This window comes from Tyto alba, unplaced genomic scaffold (assembly GCF_018691265.1).
Source record: "Tyto alba isolate M040663 unplaced genomic scaffold, T.alba_DEE_v4.0 Super-Scaffold_40, whole genome shotgun sequence".
Lineage (NCBI taxonomy): Eukaryota > Metazoa > Chordata > Aves > Strigiformes > Tytonidae > Tyto > Tyto alba.
The window spans coordinates 49,942,166-49,958,222 of record NW_024881316.1 but is presented as its reverse complement, the minus strand read 5'-3'; the positions used below and the strand labels follow the sequence as shown (position 1 = coordinate 49,958,222).

The following is a 16,057-nucleotide window of genomic DNA, read 5'->3' as shown; positions in this document are numbered from 1 at the left end:
TGCCGAAGGGGTCACAAGAGGAGGAGCGGCAGCTCTTCCCAGCTGGGACAACTCAAGTCAAGCCCAAGCCCCAACACAGGCTCTGGACGACGGTGTGTCAGGAGCCCAAGTGGCTCTACCGGCTTAGGGTGGTGGTAGATGACCAGGGTGAGAGACAGGGGGAAGAAACACCGGTGTAGCCAAGGCAATAGTGGTGTAACAAGCTCTGAGGGGAAGGACACCAACTCTTGGAGGGATCCAGCTGCACTCAGAGCGGGTCTGTCAACCGGCACGGTCATGGCTAGATGATGGCTGTGGTGGCTACTTGCTTTCGGGATCCATTTTCCCCTTGGCAGCCCCAAGCAGTCGGAGAAAAGGCAACTCAAGGAGTTAAAAAGCCTACGTGGGAAGGGAGCTGGTCTGGGCAGGAACACCCCGACCCAACGGTTTGGGGCTAAAGGCCACCCTTCCACTCGCCAAAGCATTCCTGACATTTCCCCTATGTTTTTAAAAGCTTTTTTTTTTTCTTTTTTTCTTTTTTTCTTGTGTTATTTTAAAGAGAAAATAGATCTCAAAAGTCACGTCCGGCTGAAAAACCCAAAGCGTCCGTTCGAAAACAACAAGCCCCGGGAAGGTTCTCGGGTGCTGAGTCAGCGCGCGGCAGGGCGTGCGCCCCGAGGGAGCCGGGGAAGGAGCCGCCTGGGCCAGCGCCAGCGCCGCGCTCGCACACCGTCCTGCGAGCCAACGCCAAAATGTTTGCAGACACCCGGGGTTGGCCGTGCTGAACAAACCGGTGCTCGGCCGGACTGAAGCTTCTCGGGCCACCGCAGCCCATCTCCTGCTCGCGGCGGGGGCGTGACGAATGCCTCCCGGCTCGTTTTTGGGGGGGGGGGGGGGGTTCTCTGGTTGATTTATGGGCTGGCCCCAGGTATCTGTGCTGGGCTGAGGTGGGGGGAGAGGTGGAAGGGTCTCACCTTGGCCAAAGCGGGCCATGCGGTACACCTCCTCGGCGCCTCGGAAGCCCAGCATCCGGCACACCACGTCTCCATCCTTCTTGTCCCAGCCGTCGTCGCACACCGTGCCCCAACGCCGGTCGTAGAAGACCTCCACCCGTCCCTCGTGGGAGCCGGAGCCGTTCACCAGCCGAATCATCCCCTCCTCGGCGGCCGCTGGTGGAAAAAGGGAGGGAGGTCAGAGGGAGCATGGTGGCATCTCCAAAAAGCTGCCCCTTGCCCGCCCTGGATAGCCTCCTGTGCCCTCCCCGTGATGCACACAACTGCAGAAAGCGGTGGGTGATGCACCTCCAGGAGACCCGGGGACATCCCACCGCTGTTGGGTATGGCGCTGGAGGGATCCCATCAAACCCAGGGGGGGTTGCTGGAGGGGGCTGAGCCTTGCGCTGGTCATGCCAAGATGGGAAACCTGCTTGTAGCCTAAAAGGGCTGCAGGCGCCGAGGAAGGATCGGTCCTGAAGCCAACAAGGCGAGACCAAATGGAGACAGCTCAGGTTTGTGAGGAGGAGAGAGATCTGAGCAACCGATGGGAGGAGTGAGAGGCCAGCAAAACCAGGGCACAAAGAGTTTCCAAAAGGGACCACGAAAGGGGACCGCAGGTGATGAGGAGGCTCGTCCAGCTTGGAGATGGGACCCCAGCCCAAGCCCACGCTGCCCGGGTGGACCCTGGCTTCACGCTGGAGGGGTTGGTGAGAGGAGGCTCATGTTGGTCCAAAATGCCAAATCAGGGTGGGAGGACGTGGCTTGTCCTCCTCTCCACGGTGGCGTTGCTCCCTCTGCTCCCGGTCACCTTTCTGCGCCTGCCCAACCTTCCTCCCCCCCCCCGTCACCACCCTCCTTCTAGGTGACACCGGCGTGGTCGCCCTTCGTCCTTCAGCCGGGGACAGGCACGGGGTGGTGGGGCTGGTTTATCTGACAGGGGAATGACCGAGGAGCTCAGCACCGAAGCCAAACCACAGCGGTTCTTCCTTCACCCCCGCCCAAGGAAAGCCAGTGAAAGGAACACGCCACAAATCCTGTTATTTGGGATGAAAAAGGGGTCAAATGGAGAAAATCACTGTCAGGCAGCTGGGCTCGCTCCGTGACTCACCGTGGGCTGGGGCAGCAGCTGAGGGCGGAGCTGGGCTCCCCCAAACAAGGTTGTATCGCAGCTGCTCGGAGATTTTTACTTAAAGACCTTTTTCTCAAAGCCAGGGTTTGGGTGTTTTTTTTTTGTTTTTTTTTTTTTTTTCCCCTATCAAAATACACGTTCCCATTGGAAATGCTCGATATTCTTTAAGATAAATGGGGTTTGGATCACTGCGTGAAGCATTTCCAGGCAAACCGAAGTCTCCTCCTCAACGACCATCAACTCTCCAGCTCATCCTCTACGCCCAAGGCTGGTCCCCAGCGCAGAAGGGGTCGGGGGGCTGTGGTCTGCTTCCCTGCCACCAAACCCCCGGCAACCACGGCCACCGCCAAAGTCCCAGCGACGCAAAAAGGAACAAAACCTTCTTGTCTGCTGTGATTTTGTCGGTACGGGGATCCTGGCAACTTCTCAAGTGATGAACCTGAAAGGTCTCCACGCCAAGAGGTGACCGCTGCAGAGGGAGCTGCAAAGAGCTGGGTAAAATCTGACACTGGTCCGACAACTGCTTTAACGTCGTGGTGGTGGGATGGCACGGGCAGCTGTGCTCGGCTGAGGTCTCTTTAGGCATCTTGACTAACCACGCTGGTGGCCATGAGGTTGGCCAAGGTGGGTGAAGCAGGGTCCCAGCCTGCCCCAGGCTCTCGGGGCTGGGGAATGCAGGGTTAACGGGACATTTAGAGACCAGAGCAGCTTTTGGGACCTGCTGCTCAGAGATGCAATGGGGTTTGGCACTGCTGGCCAGCTGGGACCTGCACAAAAGTTGTTGGGTTTTTTGGTTTTTTTTTTTTTTTTTTTTGCATGTTTCAGGCTCTGGGTTTTCCCTGGCTTGCTCCCAGTGGGAACACGGCCACCTCTTCCAGTGACCTCCAGAAATCACAGTCCTTGCTTGGCCTCGGCACTGGCTGATCTCCCACTTCCAAGACCTACTCAGGGTCAAGCTCAAGAAGAGCTCTGGAAACCCTGAGCATGTTTTCCTGGATCTGGGCAGAGCATCTGGACCATGGCGGAGCCAGGAAACATCTCGTGCTGTTCCTGAACCATCTCGCTGACATTTTGCACATGGACCCGGAGGGGTGGCATCACATCTCAGCCGAGAGGCCCGTTTGGGATGCTGCCGGCCCTCTTCTACATCCAGTCTTTGCAATTTGGGCTGAGATGTCTCTTCCCAGCCACGGAGCAGCTCCGCCGAGGCAGCTGCCTTGGCTCACCCCCGGGATGGTGTCATCTGAGGGCTGCATGAAGTGACTCTTCCGAGTCAAACACGTGCGCCGGAGCTCCGGACGCTGCCTGGAGCTGCCAGGGGAGCTGCTCTTGCCAAACCAACCTTGTGCCGGGTCCAACACCAGTGTCCCCTGCTAGGGAGCAGCCAGGCGAGCGAGCGGAGAGCAGGATGGGGCCAGGGAAACCCAGGGTCCCAGCCAGGGAAACCCAGGCTCCAGCACTTCTCCACTGCTCAGGTCAAGGTGGCGAGCCACGCAGCGTCGCCTTCCTGGCTCCACGCGTTTGGTGACCCCGGCCACCAGCACGGTGGCACCTGGGGGGTCCCCTTGCCTGCCTGCTCTCCGGGGAGCACCGTGGCTTTGGCATTGTCCTTCCTGCACCTCGGAGCACCCTGGGGCCGGGGGATCCTTCCCTGGGTGCTGTCACCTCATCTCTGTGATGGTTTAGGGGAAAGCGATAGCTAAATGGGGTATGGAGCACCCTGGTTTCAAGCAGCATAATCCCCTCCATGAAACCATCCAGCTCTGCCTCTCCAAAGCTGCCCACGTTCCCTGGTGCCTGGAGACCAGGCAGGTGACTGATGGTCCAGGACCAGCTCCCTATATCCAACACCACTGTTGGTTGCTCATCCTGCCCAGGTCCAGCTCCGTAGCTCCAACCCAAGCCAGTTGCTCATCCCAAAGCCCTCATTCCTCCCCCTGCGAGTCTGTCCTCACCCCAGCTCTTTGCTGGATGCTCATCAGAGCCTGTGCGTGCTGGAAGATGACAACTGCTTCCCCAAGGAGGGGAAGAGATGTGCAATCAGGGCATGGGTCCAGGCACAACTGGGATGTTCCCATTAATCAGCAGGGTGAGGGCTGCTAATAAAGCCACAGAGCTCAGCCACGTAAGCCCTGGCCACAACCCTTCCACTTAGCCTCTGACAAGCATTGCTTAGAAGGCTAATAAAAGCTAATAAAACCCAGAAGTCTCCTCCCAAACCAGTGCCAGCTGCTTGTAACGGCCCCGCAGCCCAGCCCAGCGCAGTCCAGGGCTGTTTCGGTGCCCACGAGTTCTGGGAGGGACCCTGTAAAAGCTGTAGCTGGAGTCGGGGCCGCGCTCGGGTCCTGACCCCCCGGCGAGCTGGCGGAGCCATCGGGAGCTGCACAGGGGACCCAAGCGGGTTGTTCACCTCGTCGGGCTGCAGAGCAGCACGGGAGCATCCCGGCCGTGCCCTCTGCCTGCAGCAACCCCCTGCCCACAAAGTAGCCTGGCCCCGTCCTTCTCGGAGCAGCTCCCTGGCCTCTTCCCTCTCCACCATACCCAGTAAGCCCCCAAAGCATCATCCTGTGCACGTGCATTTGTTTTGCTGCAGCAACTGCCTCCAAACCCCTCCACCGTCCCCCTTCCCAGCCCCTCAAAACAGCAAAACAAGCAAGGAAAAGCTAAAGAGGAGCAATAATTCCCAGTGACTGGGAAAACGAGGGCCTGATTCTTTGCAGCTGGGCTGAGATATCATCTGCCCCCTGGTAATGGAGACCATCTGCCCCTGGTTCCCTGGGCTCCCCACTGTCCTCCCCCCGCTGCCCCTGCTCCGCTCCGGTCCCTTTGCTTTGGGAATATGGATGCAAGCATCAAGTTTCCATGGAGTACGTCCACCCCAGGAAATTAAATAGTGGTACCCCCCACCATTTGTACTTTGTGGATGGGAACCAGCTGCGCTTGCCCACCAAAGAGTGGCTGGAGGGGGGCTGGGCTCCCGGGTTCCTTGCTGGGGTGCTGGTGCCTCTGCTGCCGCTCCCCGCCCCGCCCTGCCGCGCCCTTGCTCTCGCTTGGCACCGTTTGGGTGGCGTGGGGGCTGGTGGCGAGGACCTGGAGCCCCGGCGTGGGTGCCTGAGGCAGGAGGGATGTCCCCAAGGAGGCAGGAGAGAGGTCCCCAAGGAGGGATGTCCCCAAGGACACAGGATGGATGTCCCCAAGGAGGGATGTCCCTGGGGAAGCAGGAGGGATGTCCCCAAGGACACAGGAGGGATGTCCCCAAGGAGGGATGACCCTAAGGACACAGGAGGGATGTCCCCAAGGAGGGATGTCCCCAAGGACACAGGAGGGATGTCCCTGGGGACACAGGAGGGATGTCCCCAAGGACACAGGAGGGATGTCCTCAAGGAGGGATGTCCCCAAGGACACAGGAAGGATGTCCCCAAGGAGGGATGACCCTAAGGACACAGGAGGGATGTCCCTGGGGACACAGGAGGGATGTCCCCAAGGACACAGGAGGGATGTCCCCAAGGAGGCAGGAGAGATGCCCCTGGGGCGGCAGGAGGGATGTCCCCAAGGAGGGATGTCCCTGGGGAGGAAGGAGGGATGTCCCCAAGGAGGGATGTCCCTGGGGAGGAAGGAGGGATGTCCCCAAGGACATGGGAGGGATGTCCCCAAGGAGGGATGTCTCCAAGGAGGCAGGAGAGATGTCCCTGGGGTGGCAGGAGGGATGTCCCCAAGGACACAGGAGGGATGTCCTCAAGGAGGGATGTCCCTGGGGAGGCAGGAGGGTTGTCCCCAAGGACACAGGAGGGATGTCTCCAAGGAGGGATGCCCCTGGGGTGGCAGGAGGGACGTCCCCAAGGAGGGATGTCTCCAAGGAGTTAGGAGCGAAGTCCCTGGGGAGGCAGGAGGGATGTCCCCAAGGACACAGGAGGGATGTCTCCAAGGAGGGATGTCCCTGGGGTGGCAGGAGGGATGTCCAAAGCTTGGAGGAAACCACCAGCATCTCCAGGGGTCTCAGGGACAATCTCCTTGCACGGCATAGCCGTAGCTCAGCGGAGGGTGAGCAGGATCCTGCCCTGGGCTTCTCCTCTGGCATTTATTGGCTTGCCAGCCCAGAACACCAACGCCAGGGACCGCTGGGCACGTGCTGGCCTTGGCCCCCAAGGAGATCCCAAAGCAAGGGCAGGGCTGCTGGGCACGGCCACGGCCGGCAGCACGGCGTGGCCCAGGTGCCTCCCTCCTGTTTGTTCCGCGGGACAAAGCGGGGAGCAGAAAGTCCCAACCTGGGTTTGGGCATCCTCAATCCAGCCCCAAGGGCCTGGCTGGGGTCTCGGCACGCCGAGGGCTCCTGGGGCTGCAGAGCAAGGTGCTTCCACTTTCCTTGAGCACCCTTGGTCCTTGCACGCTGCCGACATCTCTCCCACCTCCCCGCTGCTTCAACTCCTGCTCGCTCAGGCAGGAAAACCCCAAAAACCCCCAAGCACGGGGCTCAGCAACCTTGTCCTGGGCCACTGCTGCTTTCCTGCCTGCTTTGCAGCAACCATTCCCCCTCGCAGGCTCTTAACCCCTCAAACATCATCAAAACCATGCCCAGAGCACCGGGGAGACAACCACGAGCAAGCGCTTACCCATGCCGCCGCCTCGGTCCCCTTTCTCTCCTTTTGGGCCTCGGTCACCTGGGGAAAAAAAAAAAAAAAAAAAAAGAGCACAGGGCATAAATTTTGCTAAAATCAGGTTCTTCCATGGATATCCTGCTCTTAGGTAACGCTGTGCGTCTGTAGCTCTTGGAGGGCTTTAGAAGTTTGGGGAAACTGAGGCACGAAGCAGCAAGTGATTTGGCGGCCCCCCCGCCCTGAGCCGTGCTGCATGGCGATGGGATCCACCTTCTCGCTCCCCTGCCTTCTCCTGGGATGCCTCTTTTTCAAGGCAAAACCCACCCAGCCCTGGGAAAACACAACTTCGTGCCGTGTTTATCCCGCCTGGGGCTCCCCGCGCTCCGTGTGTTTGTATTTCATGCCCAAAGTGGCTCTTTCCCTCTGCATCTTGGCGGGGGGAGGGCCCTGCCCTGGGTACCCCCTCAGTGGGGGGGGGGGGGGGGGGTTGGGGCGCCGCATCCCCTGCTCCGGGTGCAAGGGAAGGACGAGAGGATGGGGAACCCCCCCAAAAATCCTCCTAGGGTGTGTGTCCTGCAGCGGATGGAGGGCTGGTGGTCCCTCGAAGCATCCGCCCACTCTGCTACCCCCCCGAGCCTGAGCAGCCAGGGCAGCAGCAAAGCAGGAATAAAGGAAAGCAAACCCCTGACTCTGGGGCTGAAACCTCCTGTTTAGGGCTAAAAATGCTTCATTTTGCAGAGGTCAGGGATGGGGACGTGGCTTCCCACAGCCTCCACGGAGCATCGACCCTTCCCGCGCCCAGCCGCTACCTCCTCACGAGCGGATTTGCTGAACCCAGACCCTACATGCGTCGAGAAGTGATGCTGCTGGGGCGTGGGGGGGGGTTCAGAGCAGCTGGGTAAACAGGCCGCCTTCAAAACCACTCCTATTTCCAGATACAAATAACGAGCTCAGTAATTCTCCGTGTCACGGCTTGGCTGTCCCCGCAGCTCGCGAGCACGGGCTGCCTCTGCCTGCACCCCACCACCGCCCTTCACCCCTGCCTGTGCTCTGGCTTTGCTCCTGGCAGGCACCAGCCGCGTTTTCCCGTGGAGCACCGCTGAAAACACCGTCCTGAGTGAGGCTGTGGGCTTGGCTTTGCTGCTCCTGGCTTTGCCCCGAGGCTGCGAAGGGGAAGGGGCCGCCAGCGATGCGCCGGGCGAGCCCCAGCCCCGCTTGGACATATCCCCCTCTTTTGTCTCCGCGTAAGAACAACAAACAACACACAGATACACACTCAGAAATTTCTTATAAAAAAGAATAAGAATAATAATTAAAAAAAAAAAAAAAAAAAAAAAAAGCGTGCAGGAAATTCTTGCCCTTTAACTTGGAGGGAAGGCGAGATTGCTCCCCGGGGGCAGCCGCAGCTGTGTCAGATGGAGGAAAGCTGCCGGCAGCCTGCCCCGCTGATGGGAACCAGATGACAAACCCCCACCACCACCACCCACCCCCCCCCGAGGAGCAGGAGAGGGGCCAGAGATGCTGCTCGCCAGCACGTGATGGTGCTGGGATGCCGGAGCAGCCCGTGCTCTCCACCACCTTCCCTCCTCAGCCCAGAAGAAAAGGGGTTGGAAAGCGACAGTTACGGTTCTTATGTGTTTGTCCTCAAAAATCTGGCTCTTCTGGAGCAGAAGTGCTTTCCCTGTAGGGTCCGGGCTGCATCCTATAGAGCATCCTATAGGAATGATGGGGAGAGGCGTAAGGTGGAAAGGTGGAGCTCGAGGGACAGGAATATATCAGCTGTGCTGGGCAGAAACACTGTGGGATGAAACCCCTGGAGTGAATAACTCAGCTGTATTGTTGCTGGTTTCAGGGAGGTGACAGCAACCGGGACACGTTGGGGACTTCAGAGATGCTGGAGGGGAAGGAAATGCTCTAACGATGGGAGACCTCAACCATCAGAAACGGTTAGAAACCCTTAAGAAAAAGGCCCAGGCAAAAAAAAAAAAAAAAAAAAAAAATAATCAGCACAAATTGAAGCTATACTGCAGTGCTGAAAGAGGAACAGGGTGCCCAGAGCAGCTGTGGCTGCCCCATCCCTTGGAAGGGTTCAAGGCCAGGCTGGACGGGGCTGGGAGGGACCCAGTCGAGTTGGGGGTGTCCCTGCTCAAGGCAGGGGGGTCGGATTTGCGCCGGGGAGCCCTGGTGTGGGTGTCCTCAGGCAACGGAGCGCCCCCCCGGCTCTCCAAAAAGCAGGAGGTGGGCTCAGCTTAAGGATGCTGAGCTCTTAAAAACGAGGCCAGGGGGGTCGTGAGGAACTGGTTACGGATGGGGAAGGAGGAGCTGGCGCAAAGGGGTTTGTGGCTGGACCCATCCCAAACACGGTTGGGAACAGCCCCTCGCTGGAGCCGATGCTGCTTCGGGATGGGTCAGTGGCTCTAACCAAAAGCTCACCGTTCTGGGTGTGCTGCTCCCCATCCCCAACCTGTGCTACTGCCTTCGGTTTAAGCTGAGTTGTTTGGGTTTCGGCTTTTTTTTTGTTGTTGTTTTGGTTTTGGTTTTTTTTTTTTTTTTAGCTCATATACATCTAGCAGTGGAAAGACCCTTTAAAAGAAAGAATCACTTTATGGACGATGCCAACAGATTCACAAGGGTGCTATAAAACACATCCCCTCCCCCCTGACTTACCCTTTCCCATCCACCTTGGCTTTCCCATGCAGTCCTCCAAACACCTTCATTTCCTTGCTCTCCTGGAAGGCTTTTTTCCTTCTTTCCTCCTTTTCCCTTCTTCCCATCTCTCTTTTCTCCACCGAAGGTCTCCGGTGAGCGGAGAGGACAACCCTTTCAGTGGGACAGCTTGTTGACTTCACCCTGGGGTCAAGCCCAGCTCCCTGAGGTGCCAGGGCTGGAGAGCATCCCTAGTTGGGGACAAAGCCCCTGAGAGCTGGAAAGGAGAAAGCCTCGGTGCTGGGACAGAGCCCACGAGTTGAGGAGAGCCCCTTGTGGCATCACCACTGGTCCTCCCAGAAGGTCCTGCCTGGTGCCTTCACCCAAGGAGTGTCAAGGTCTTGCTCAGCCGTTTCCCACTGTAGATGAACCAGCACGGCTCAGTCTGGTTCTTCTGGACTGTGCACACAATTTTGGCACAGATGCCATGACGAGTGACCCTCCGCTCTCCTCACGGCAGAAGCTCGGGCCCCATCCTGCTCCCGGGCCTCACCTCTGCTCCAAAAATCGCCGTTGCTGAGAGAGGGAGGGCACAAAACCTGCAAAGCCCGTGTGAGAGGACATCACTGGAGGCTTGTGGAAAGAGCTCCTGAGTCTGCAGGGTGAGGTGAGGTGAGGTGGACCGCCGTGGAGCAAGCCCCGGGAGAAGCTCCCAAACCCCCATCTTCACAGGCAGGAACGTTCTGCCCTCAGCAACGTGCCCAAAACCTCCTCCTTGCTTACATGTGCTGTTTTGGAAGGGGACTTCTCTTATCGCCTCGAATTTACCTATAAATTAGCAATCTCCACTTTGGCTCATCCGTTTCCTCCTGAATGTGTTCCCTGCATGACGTTCTCCACGGGAGAGTGAGGAAGACTGATGTATACTCACTTTCCAGAATAATTTTCCCCATTTGGAAGCGAGGAAAATAATACTCCACTGGGGTAATTTTGAGGGAAAATGCATCAAGGATAGGAAAATACCGACAAGGGAAAAACACTCAGGACTGCTGTGGAGAGGAGAAGCTGTCCCTCAACCCGGTCAGACCATCTCTGTGAGATGGTTTGACCTGGGATTTTTGATGAGGGGGCTCATCCGCCCCAGATACCCCCTGCCCCAGGGCAGGCTGCATTTTCCGGGGAACAGAAAGCTCTTCAGTGCTCAGAATAAAATCATTATAGATGTGTAAGACTAGCGCTGCAGAAAAACAGGCCCTTCCTTAAAGCCCAGGTTTGGACCGTTGCCTGGCTCACTGTCTGTTTCCTATAAATTTCAGAGAATCCCATAAACCGTAGAAATTCAGTGCTTGCTGCCAGCATGGTTCGCTATTTATTGGACGAAGGGTTGGGTGAAACCCCCTTATCTGAGCACCCCTGACCTCCGGGAGGTGGGAAGGAGGGGCTGTAGTTTGGGGCTCCCTTCGTAGGGGGCACGTCCAAGCCCTGGAGGTGACCTCCATCCACATGGGCCAGCGGGGAGAGGTGGGGGGGGGGGGTCCCCATGGCTGGCGATGGGCTCTGGTGGGGTCTGGGAGTGGTCCATCCCCCCCGAGGGGAACACCTGATGGCTTTGGTGCCGGGGAGTCGGCCTCACCCCAAACAAAGGATGCCTCCAAGAAATGCACGAGGAAGGGAGTGCGTCAAGGCCACGGCTGGTAGAGCCCTGGAGACAGCTGAACCTTCTTCAAGCCAAGAGGCCTCCTCAGATACAGGACGCTGGCCCATAGTTGTATAGCGGTGACAATCTCTCTCTGAGGAACGCCCCTACATCTTTCTAGCCAGCTGTTAGTGATCTTATCCCTCTCAAAGTTGGTAATCCCACGGCCCTGGGAAGCTAACTTGGGCCACTTTATAAATTCTTGCTTACGCCAATATGGTCTTAGGAGGGGGCCTTTCCCATTCTGAATATAGATCTACTTCGCCCAACACTTCCGTGGTCACCATGACCATACTCGGGTCCCATATAGATGAAATCTTCTCCTTATTTCCTCCCACCGCCAACCATAATTTCTCATACTCTTTCTCTATACCCTCTTTAATTACTTTTCTTCAAGCCAAGAGGCCTCCTCAGATACAGGGATTACTCGACACCAGTGAAAGGACGACAGCTAGAAGCAACGCACCGCATGGCAAAGATCTGCTGACCTTTTGGCATGCCGTCCAACCCATCACCTTCCAAAACCACGAGCAGAAGTGCTTCCTCTCCCCGAGCAAGGGGGCTCGAGATGCAGACCGGCTTCGGGGAAGGGTCCCCAGGCTGTTGGGGGGGCTGATGATCTACTACTACAGCGCGGCCACGGCTCTCCCCTGAAGGAGAGTGGTCTCCATCACCTCCCGGGCTGGTAAGCGCTGGAGAAAGGCTTCATCCTCGGCGTTGTATCTCCAGAGAGCTCCGTGCTGGGGCTGTGCTGCCCACCACGGGGTCTGTTAACACATCTCAGCACCGACCCAGCGCAGCAGCTATTCACATCTCCGTCTCAGGGGTGGCAACCTGACGCAGGAGCCCCTCGACGTCCTCCCTCCAGACAGGACACGTCCCCTGGGGATGCGCTTTGCAGAACAAATCCGGCATCAGGGCTCGGTCCTCCACTGAAGCCCAGTTCAACCGGCCCAGGCTCTTTGGGATAATTTGCTTGTCTAATGAGGGCTTGGCACTGGCCAGTGAGAAAAGCCCACTTTCCTCTGCTCCGGGGAAGGAAAGGAAATGGCAGTCCCGAAGCGTGTTGTGGTTTCGGTTGGCGGACCTCAGCGTTTGATGTGCTGCCAGGAACATCTCGGCGCCGATGTCTCCTTCGCGTTAGCCCCCCATCCCTTCGCGGGGCTCGTGCCAGGGATGGGCCCGGGGGGTTAGTTTGACCTCCTGCAGCATCAGACCAGGAATTTTCACCCCGCAGCTCAGACAAAGTCCTGCACCCCCACAAGAGGATATTGCAGTCCTGCAGGCCAGAGTTACCTCCAACAAAACCAAGAGGCAGCGCTGGAAAGCAAGCATGAAATGCTGTTTTCTTTATTCTTGCAGCACGCAGGGCTCTGCACCCCACTGGCAGCCTCTGCCTTGGTGGGAGGATGGAGACTTGTCCCATCCACATCAGCCCTGTGCTTCCAGTTAGATGGGACGGGGCGATGGAAAGAGCACCCAGCAGCGTCCTTCAAGACTACACAGCACTGCATAAATATCACTAGCCGGCCACGTGGCCTGGAAAAGCCATCTCCAGCAGCTAGCAGGCCCCAGGAGGTGCCTGGACCGGGGCGACTGGGAGAGCGGTGGGATGAATGGAACCACCGTTTCAGTAGGGTGGGTGGTGACAGCAGCGATGGCTCGAGGGAAAGAGGAGCCAGGTGGGTGCTAATCCCGCAGGAGACCTTCTTGCCTTGGGCTGTCAGCCCTGGGAGCTTCATGCTGCTCCCTCCCTACAGAGGGAGGCCACTGGCAGCATCTCATCTCCTGCATCTCCAGCCTAACTGGACCTAGAGCTTTATGGGGCTGCACTGGGAGGCACTGGCACTGGGAAGAAGATGGCATGTCCCTAGGAAAGGGCCTTCTCCTAAAGACACCACAAAGTGGAGAAGGGATGGAAGACGTGCTCCTGGCCCTAGGCTAGAAGGGGCTTGCTGGTGGCATGAAAGGTACAGGAAGTGGCCACTGCTGTGGCTACCGCACATGAAGAATGGGCCACCAGACACGACACGGGGGTCTCACCCCAGCCCTTGCCCCCCGCGACGACCAGCACTTTGGAGGACATAGAAGCAAACTGGATGCCAACTCCGGCCAGCTCATGGTTTGAGGCCAAGTTTGCAGACAGAGGAGAGAGAAGAGATTTAAAATAGGACATTTTCCTTCCGCTTTCCCACCTGCAGTTCACCCAAGGAGCTCGCTGCACGAAAGAGAGAGCTTGCAAGACAAATAACTCACGGGACCTCTGGAAGAAGGGACAGCAACCTCCCCGTGCCTGGAGAGCTGCCTGCAGGGCTCCGGGCATTTTCCAGATCCAGCCACCGGTCCGTGGGCATGGCCCCGGTTCCTGGTGGCCAGCGTGGCCATGTCCCACGTCAACATCACCCACAAGCGTGAGATGGGGGGGAACACACCACTTTGGCCACTGGAGAGCAGGGTGGGTTGCAGGCAGGGCAGCTCAGCCCAGGGTGGTGGGTCTGCCTCGGGCTGGGCTCTTCCTGCCTTCCCCCCCTGCCCACAAGGCAATTTGAGGCAGAAAGAGCACGTTTTGGGATTCACCATCCTGCTTTCTTACAAAAGGTCTCCCGGGACAAATCGGTCCTGCTCAATAGGTGCGTGGCCACTTCCTACGCCCACAGCTTCTCCCTGCTTTTAGCCGGGGTGCGGCGAGATGCTTCAAAACCACAGCGAGCCAGGGAAGTGTCACCAGAAAACAAACACGAGGCTATTCCTCAAGCCCCGCCGGAGCCAAGCGTGGGCGGGCAGCCCGGCAGGTCCTCACGGGGCTCGGGGCTCGGGCTCGGTGCAGGCGGGACTGCAAACTCAACTGGTTTGCCCTTCCCCCTCCGATCCCGGGACCCTCTCCGCCGCCGTGCCTTGGTGGAAAGGTCTCAGCGCAGAGGTCGCTCAGCTGCACGCTCCCAGCTCAGCGCGATTTTCCTCTCCCCCCCCCCCCACCAGGATCTCCAGGTGGGTCCCCAGCCGCTCACACACCCATGACCGGTGTCTCGGCCCCTCGTCCCAGTGGTCTCCAGAGCCGGTTTGTTGCCCAACAAGCCCACCCAGACCCCACGACCCACCCGGGAGCACGCACAGAGGCTGGTCCTTACCTTTGAATCCCCGCATCCCCACTGGACCTGGAGGGCCGAGGTCTCCTTGGTCCCCTTTCAAGCCACGTGGTCCTGGTGGCCCTCTCTCCCCGGGTAGCCCTGGAGCGAGGACAGAGGCGCAAAGTGACCTCGTCGTAGCAGAGACCTCCACAAACCAGCCGTGCGCACGCACACACGCACCCACACGCACGTGTCCTGCTTGCCAGCAGACGTGCCAGGTGGTCTCGGGTCCTTTGCCAGGAGTTGGGGACCATCAGGAGACACCCGAGAGTCCAGCCCATCCTCTCCTCCTGCACCTGCCCCTGGATACCGGACAGATTTAACCCAGGGACAGGCTGGTGCTAACGCAGCTCTGAGCATCTTAAGGCTCAGATTAAGGTAACTGGGCTGCAAAACTGGAGAGCAAGGAGGAAGAGACGCCGAGGACACGGTGGGGCCATCATGAGCTGCAGGTCCCTTGCACCCACGCGTGCTGACCGGGTGGGTTTTCTATTTGTTGGAGAAAGGGTTGGATTAAAACCCCTTACCCGAGCACCCCTCACCTCCGGGAGTAGGAAAGCTTAGTCTGAGAGCTTGGGGACCCTTTGTAGGGGACACCTCCAAGCCCAGAGGTGACCTCCACCCACATGGGCCAGCAAGGGGATGGACCCCTGGGCTGGGGATGGACTCTGGTGGGACGTGGGGGTGGTCTGGTGGGAGCCCTGGATTCCCTGGGCGCTGCACCTTCCACCCCTCCTGGGCTGGGCTTTTCCAAACTTGGTCAATATTTTCCTCTGGTTTAAGAGGGGAAAAAAAAAAGCCGCCAGGAGGAATTTAGGCGTCAGCTCCAGTGGACATGGTCTGGGGCTTAACTCTTTCCCTGTTGTGTCTGGCCACCACCTCGCCTCCCTCCCGGGGGACGCTGCAGCGTGTCAGGACCTGGCTATGGATTTGGGTAGAGGGACTGAGGTAGAGGCAGGATGGGAGATCCGCTGTGAAAAAGGGGATTTACCAGGGGTGCTTTACAACGCCTGGCTGCACCTGAACCTGAGCTACCCATACCCAAAGGGCTGGTGCTGGGACCGCATCCAGAGAAGCACCAGAGAAATCAAAACAGAGAAAGACCTGAAAATAGTGACCCTTTCAGCAACTCTTCCTGAAGGTGAAGCCTCCAGAGATTGTTTTGGTTTTCTGTTTAAACAAAAAAATTAAAAAAAAAAAAAAAAAAAGGGGGGGGGGAAAAAAAAAAAAAAAAAAAAAAAGGAAAGAAGCCAGATGATATATTTCTGATGCTTGTTACACCCAAGAAAAACAGCCATGAATCTGTCAACGCAAAAAAATACAGCCGTCGGTGAAAGGAGCACGGGCAGCCAGCGCTGAGAAGGGCTTTCAGAGAGCGATCGGGTTTCCAGGCTGGCTCTGCCTAACTTGGCTGGTCCTGCTGCCCGCCGGGGAGCGGGGGGGGAAACGGGGTACCAAAATAGGAATTTTTAAGCCCAGCCCAGTACTGGCAGCTCAGCTGCACGGGGCCGCGGCGCTGAACCTGCCTCTGACACTGATAGTGCTACAGTCGTGGCTTCAGCAGGCAAGGTGAAGCCAGGGCTGGGCGTCTTCTGGGATGGAGAAGGAGGTCCGTGCTCCAGGTAGGATGGGTCCTGTCACCTCAATAGGAAAGAACCTCTTGGGGACAGAAAGTCCTCCCCAAAGGGGCTCCTCCATCACCTCTGAGCCATCCCTGGCTCTTGGATGCAAAGCCAGTATTTCTAGGTTTGGCTTAAAATTAGAAACAGGCTCAAGCTGAGCCCTGTTTCTCATGGAGGGGGGGTGTCTTCTGTTGTTTTGTTTTGTTGTTTTTTTGTTTGTTTTTTTTTTTTTTTTTAATTGAATTTCTCTCAAAAACAATGGTTGGA

At 57.9% G+C, this 16,057-nt stretch overlaps 1 protein-coding gene across 3 annotated transcripts in view; it reads right to left on the bottom strand.

Annotated features, from left to right (window-relative positions):
- Nucleotides 1–16,057, bottom strand: part of SCARA5 (scavenger receptor class A member 5) — a 44,527-nt gene that overhangs the window by 3,765 nt on the left and 24,705 nt on the right. For all 3 annotated transcript variants that reach the window (XM_042803043.1, XM_042803044.1, XM_042803045.1), the window contains exons 6-8: nucleotides 14,169–14,267; nucleotides 6,714–6,761; nucleotides 954–1,148 (exon numbers count right to left, since the gene is read on the bottom strand). In XM_042803043.1, coding sequence (XP_042658977.1) covers nucleotides 954–1,148; nucleotides 6,714–6,761; nucleotides 14,169–14,267 — 342 coding nt within the window. The remainder of the gene's footprint in view (nucleotides 1–953; nucleotides 1,149–6,713; nucleotides 6,762–14,168; nucleotides 14,268–16,057) is intronic.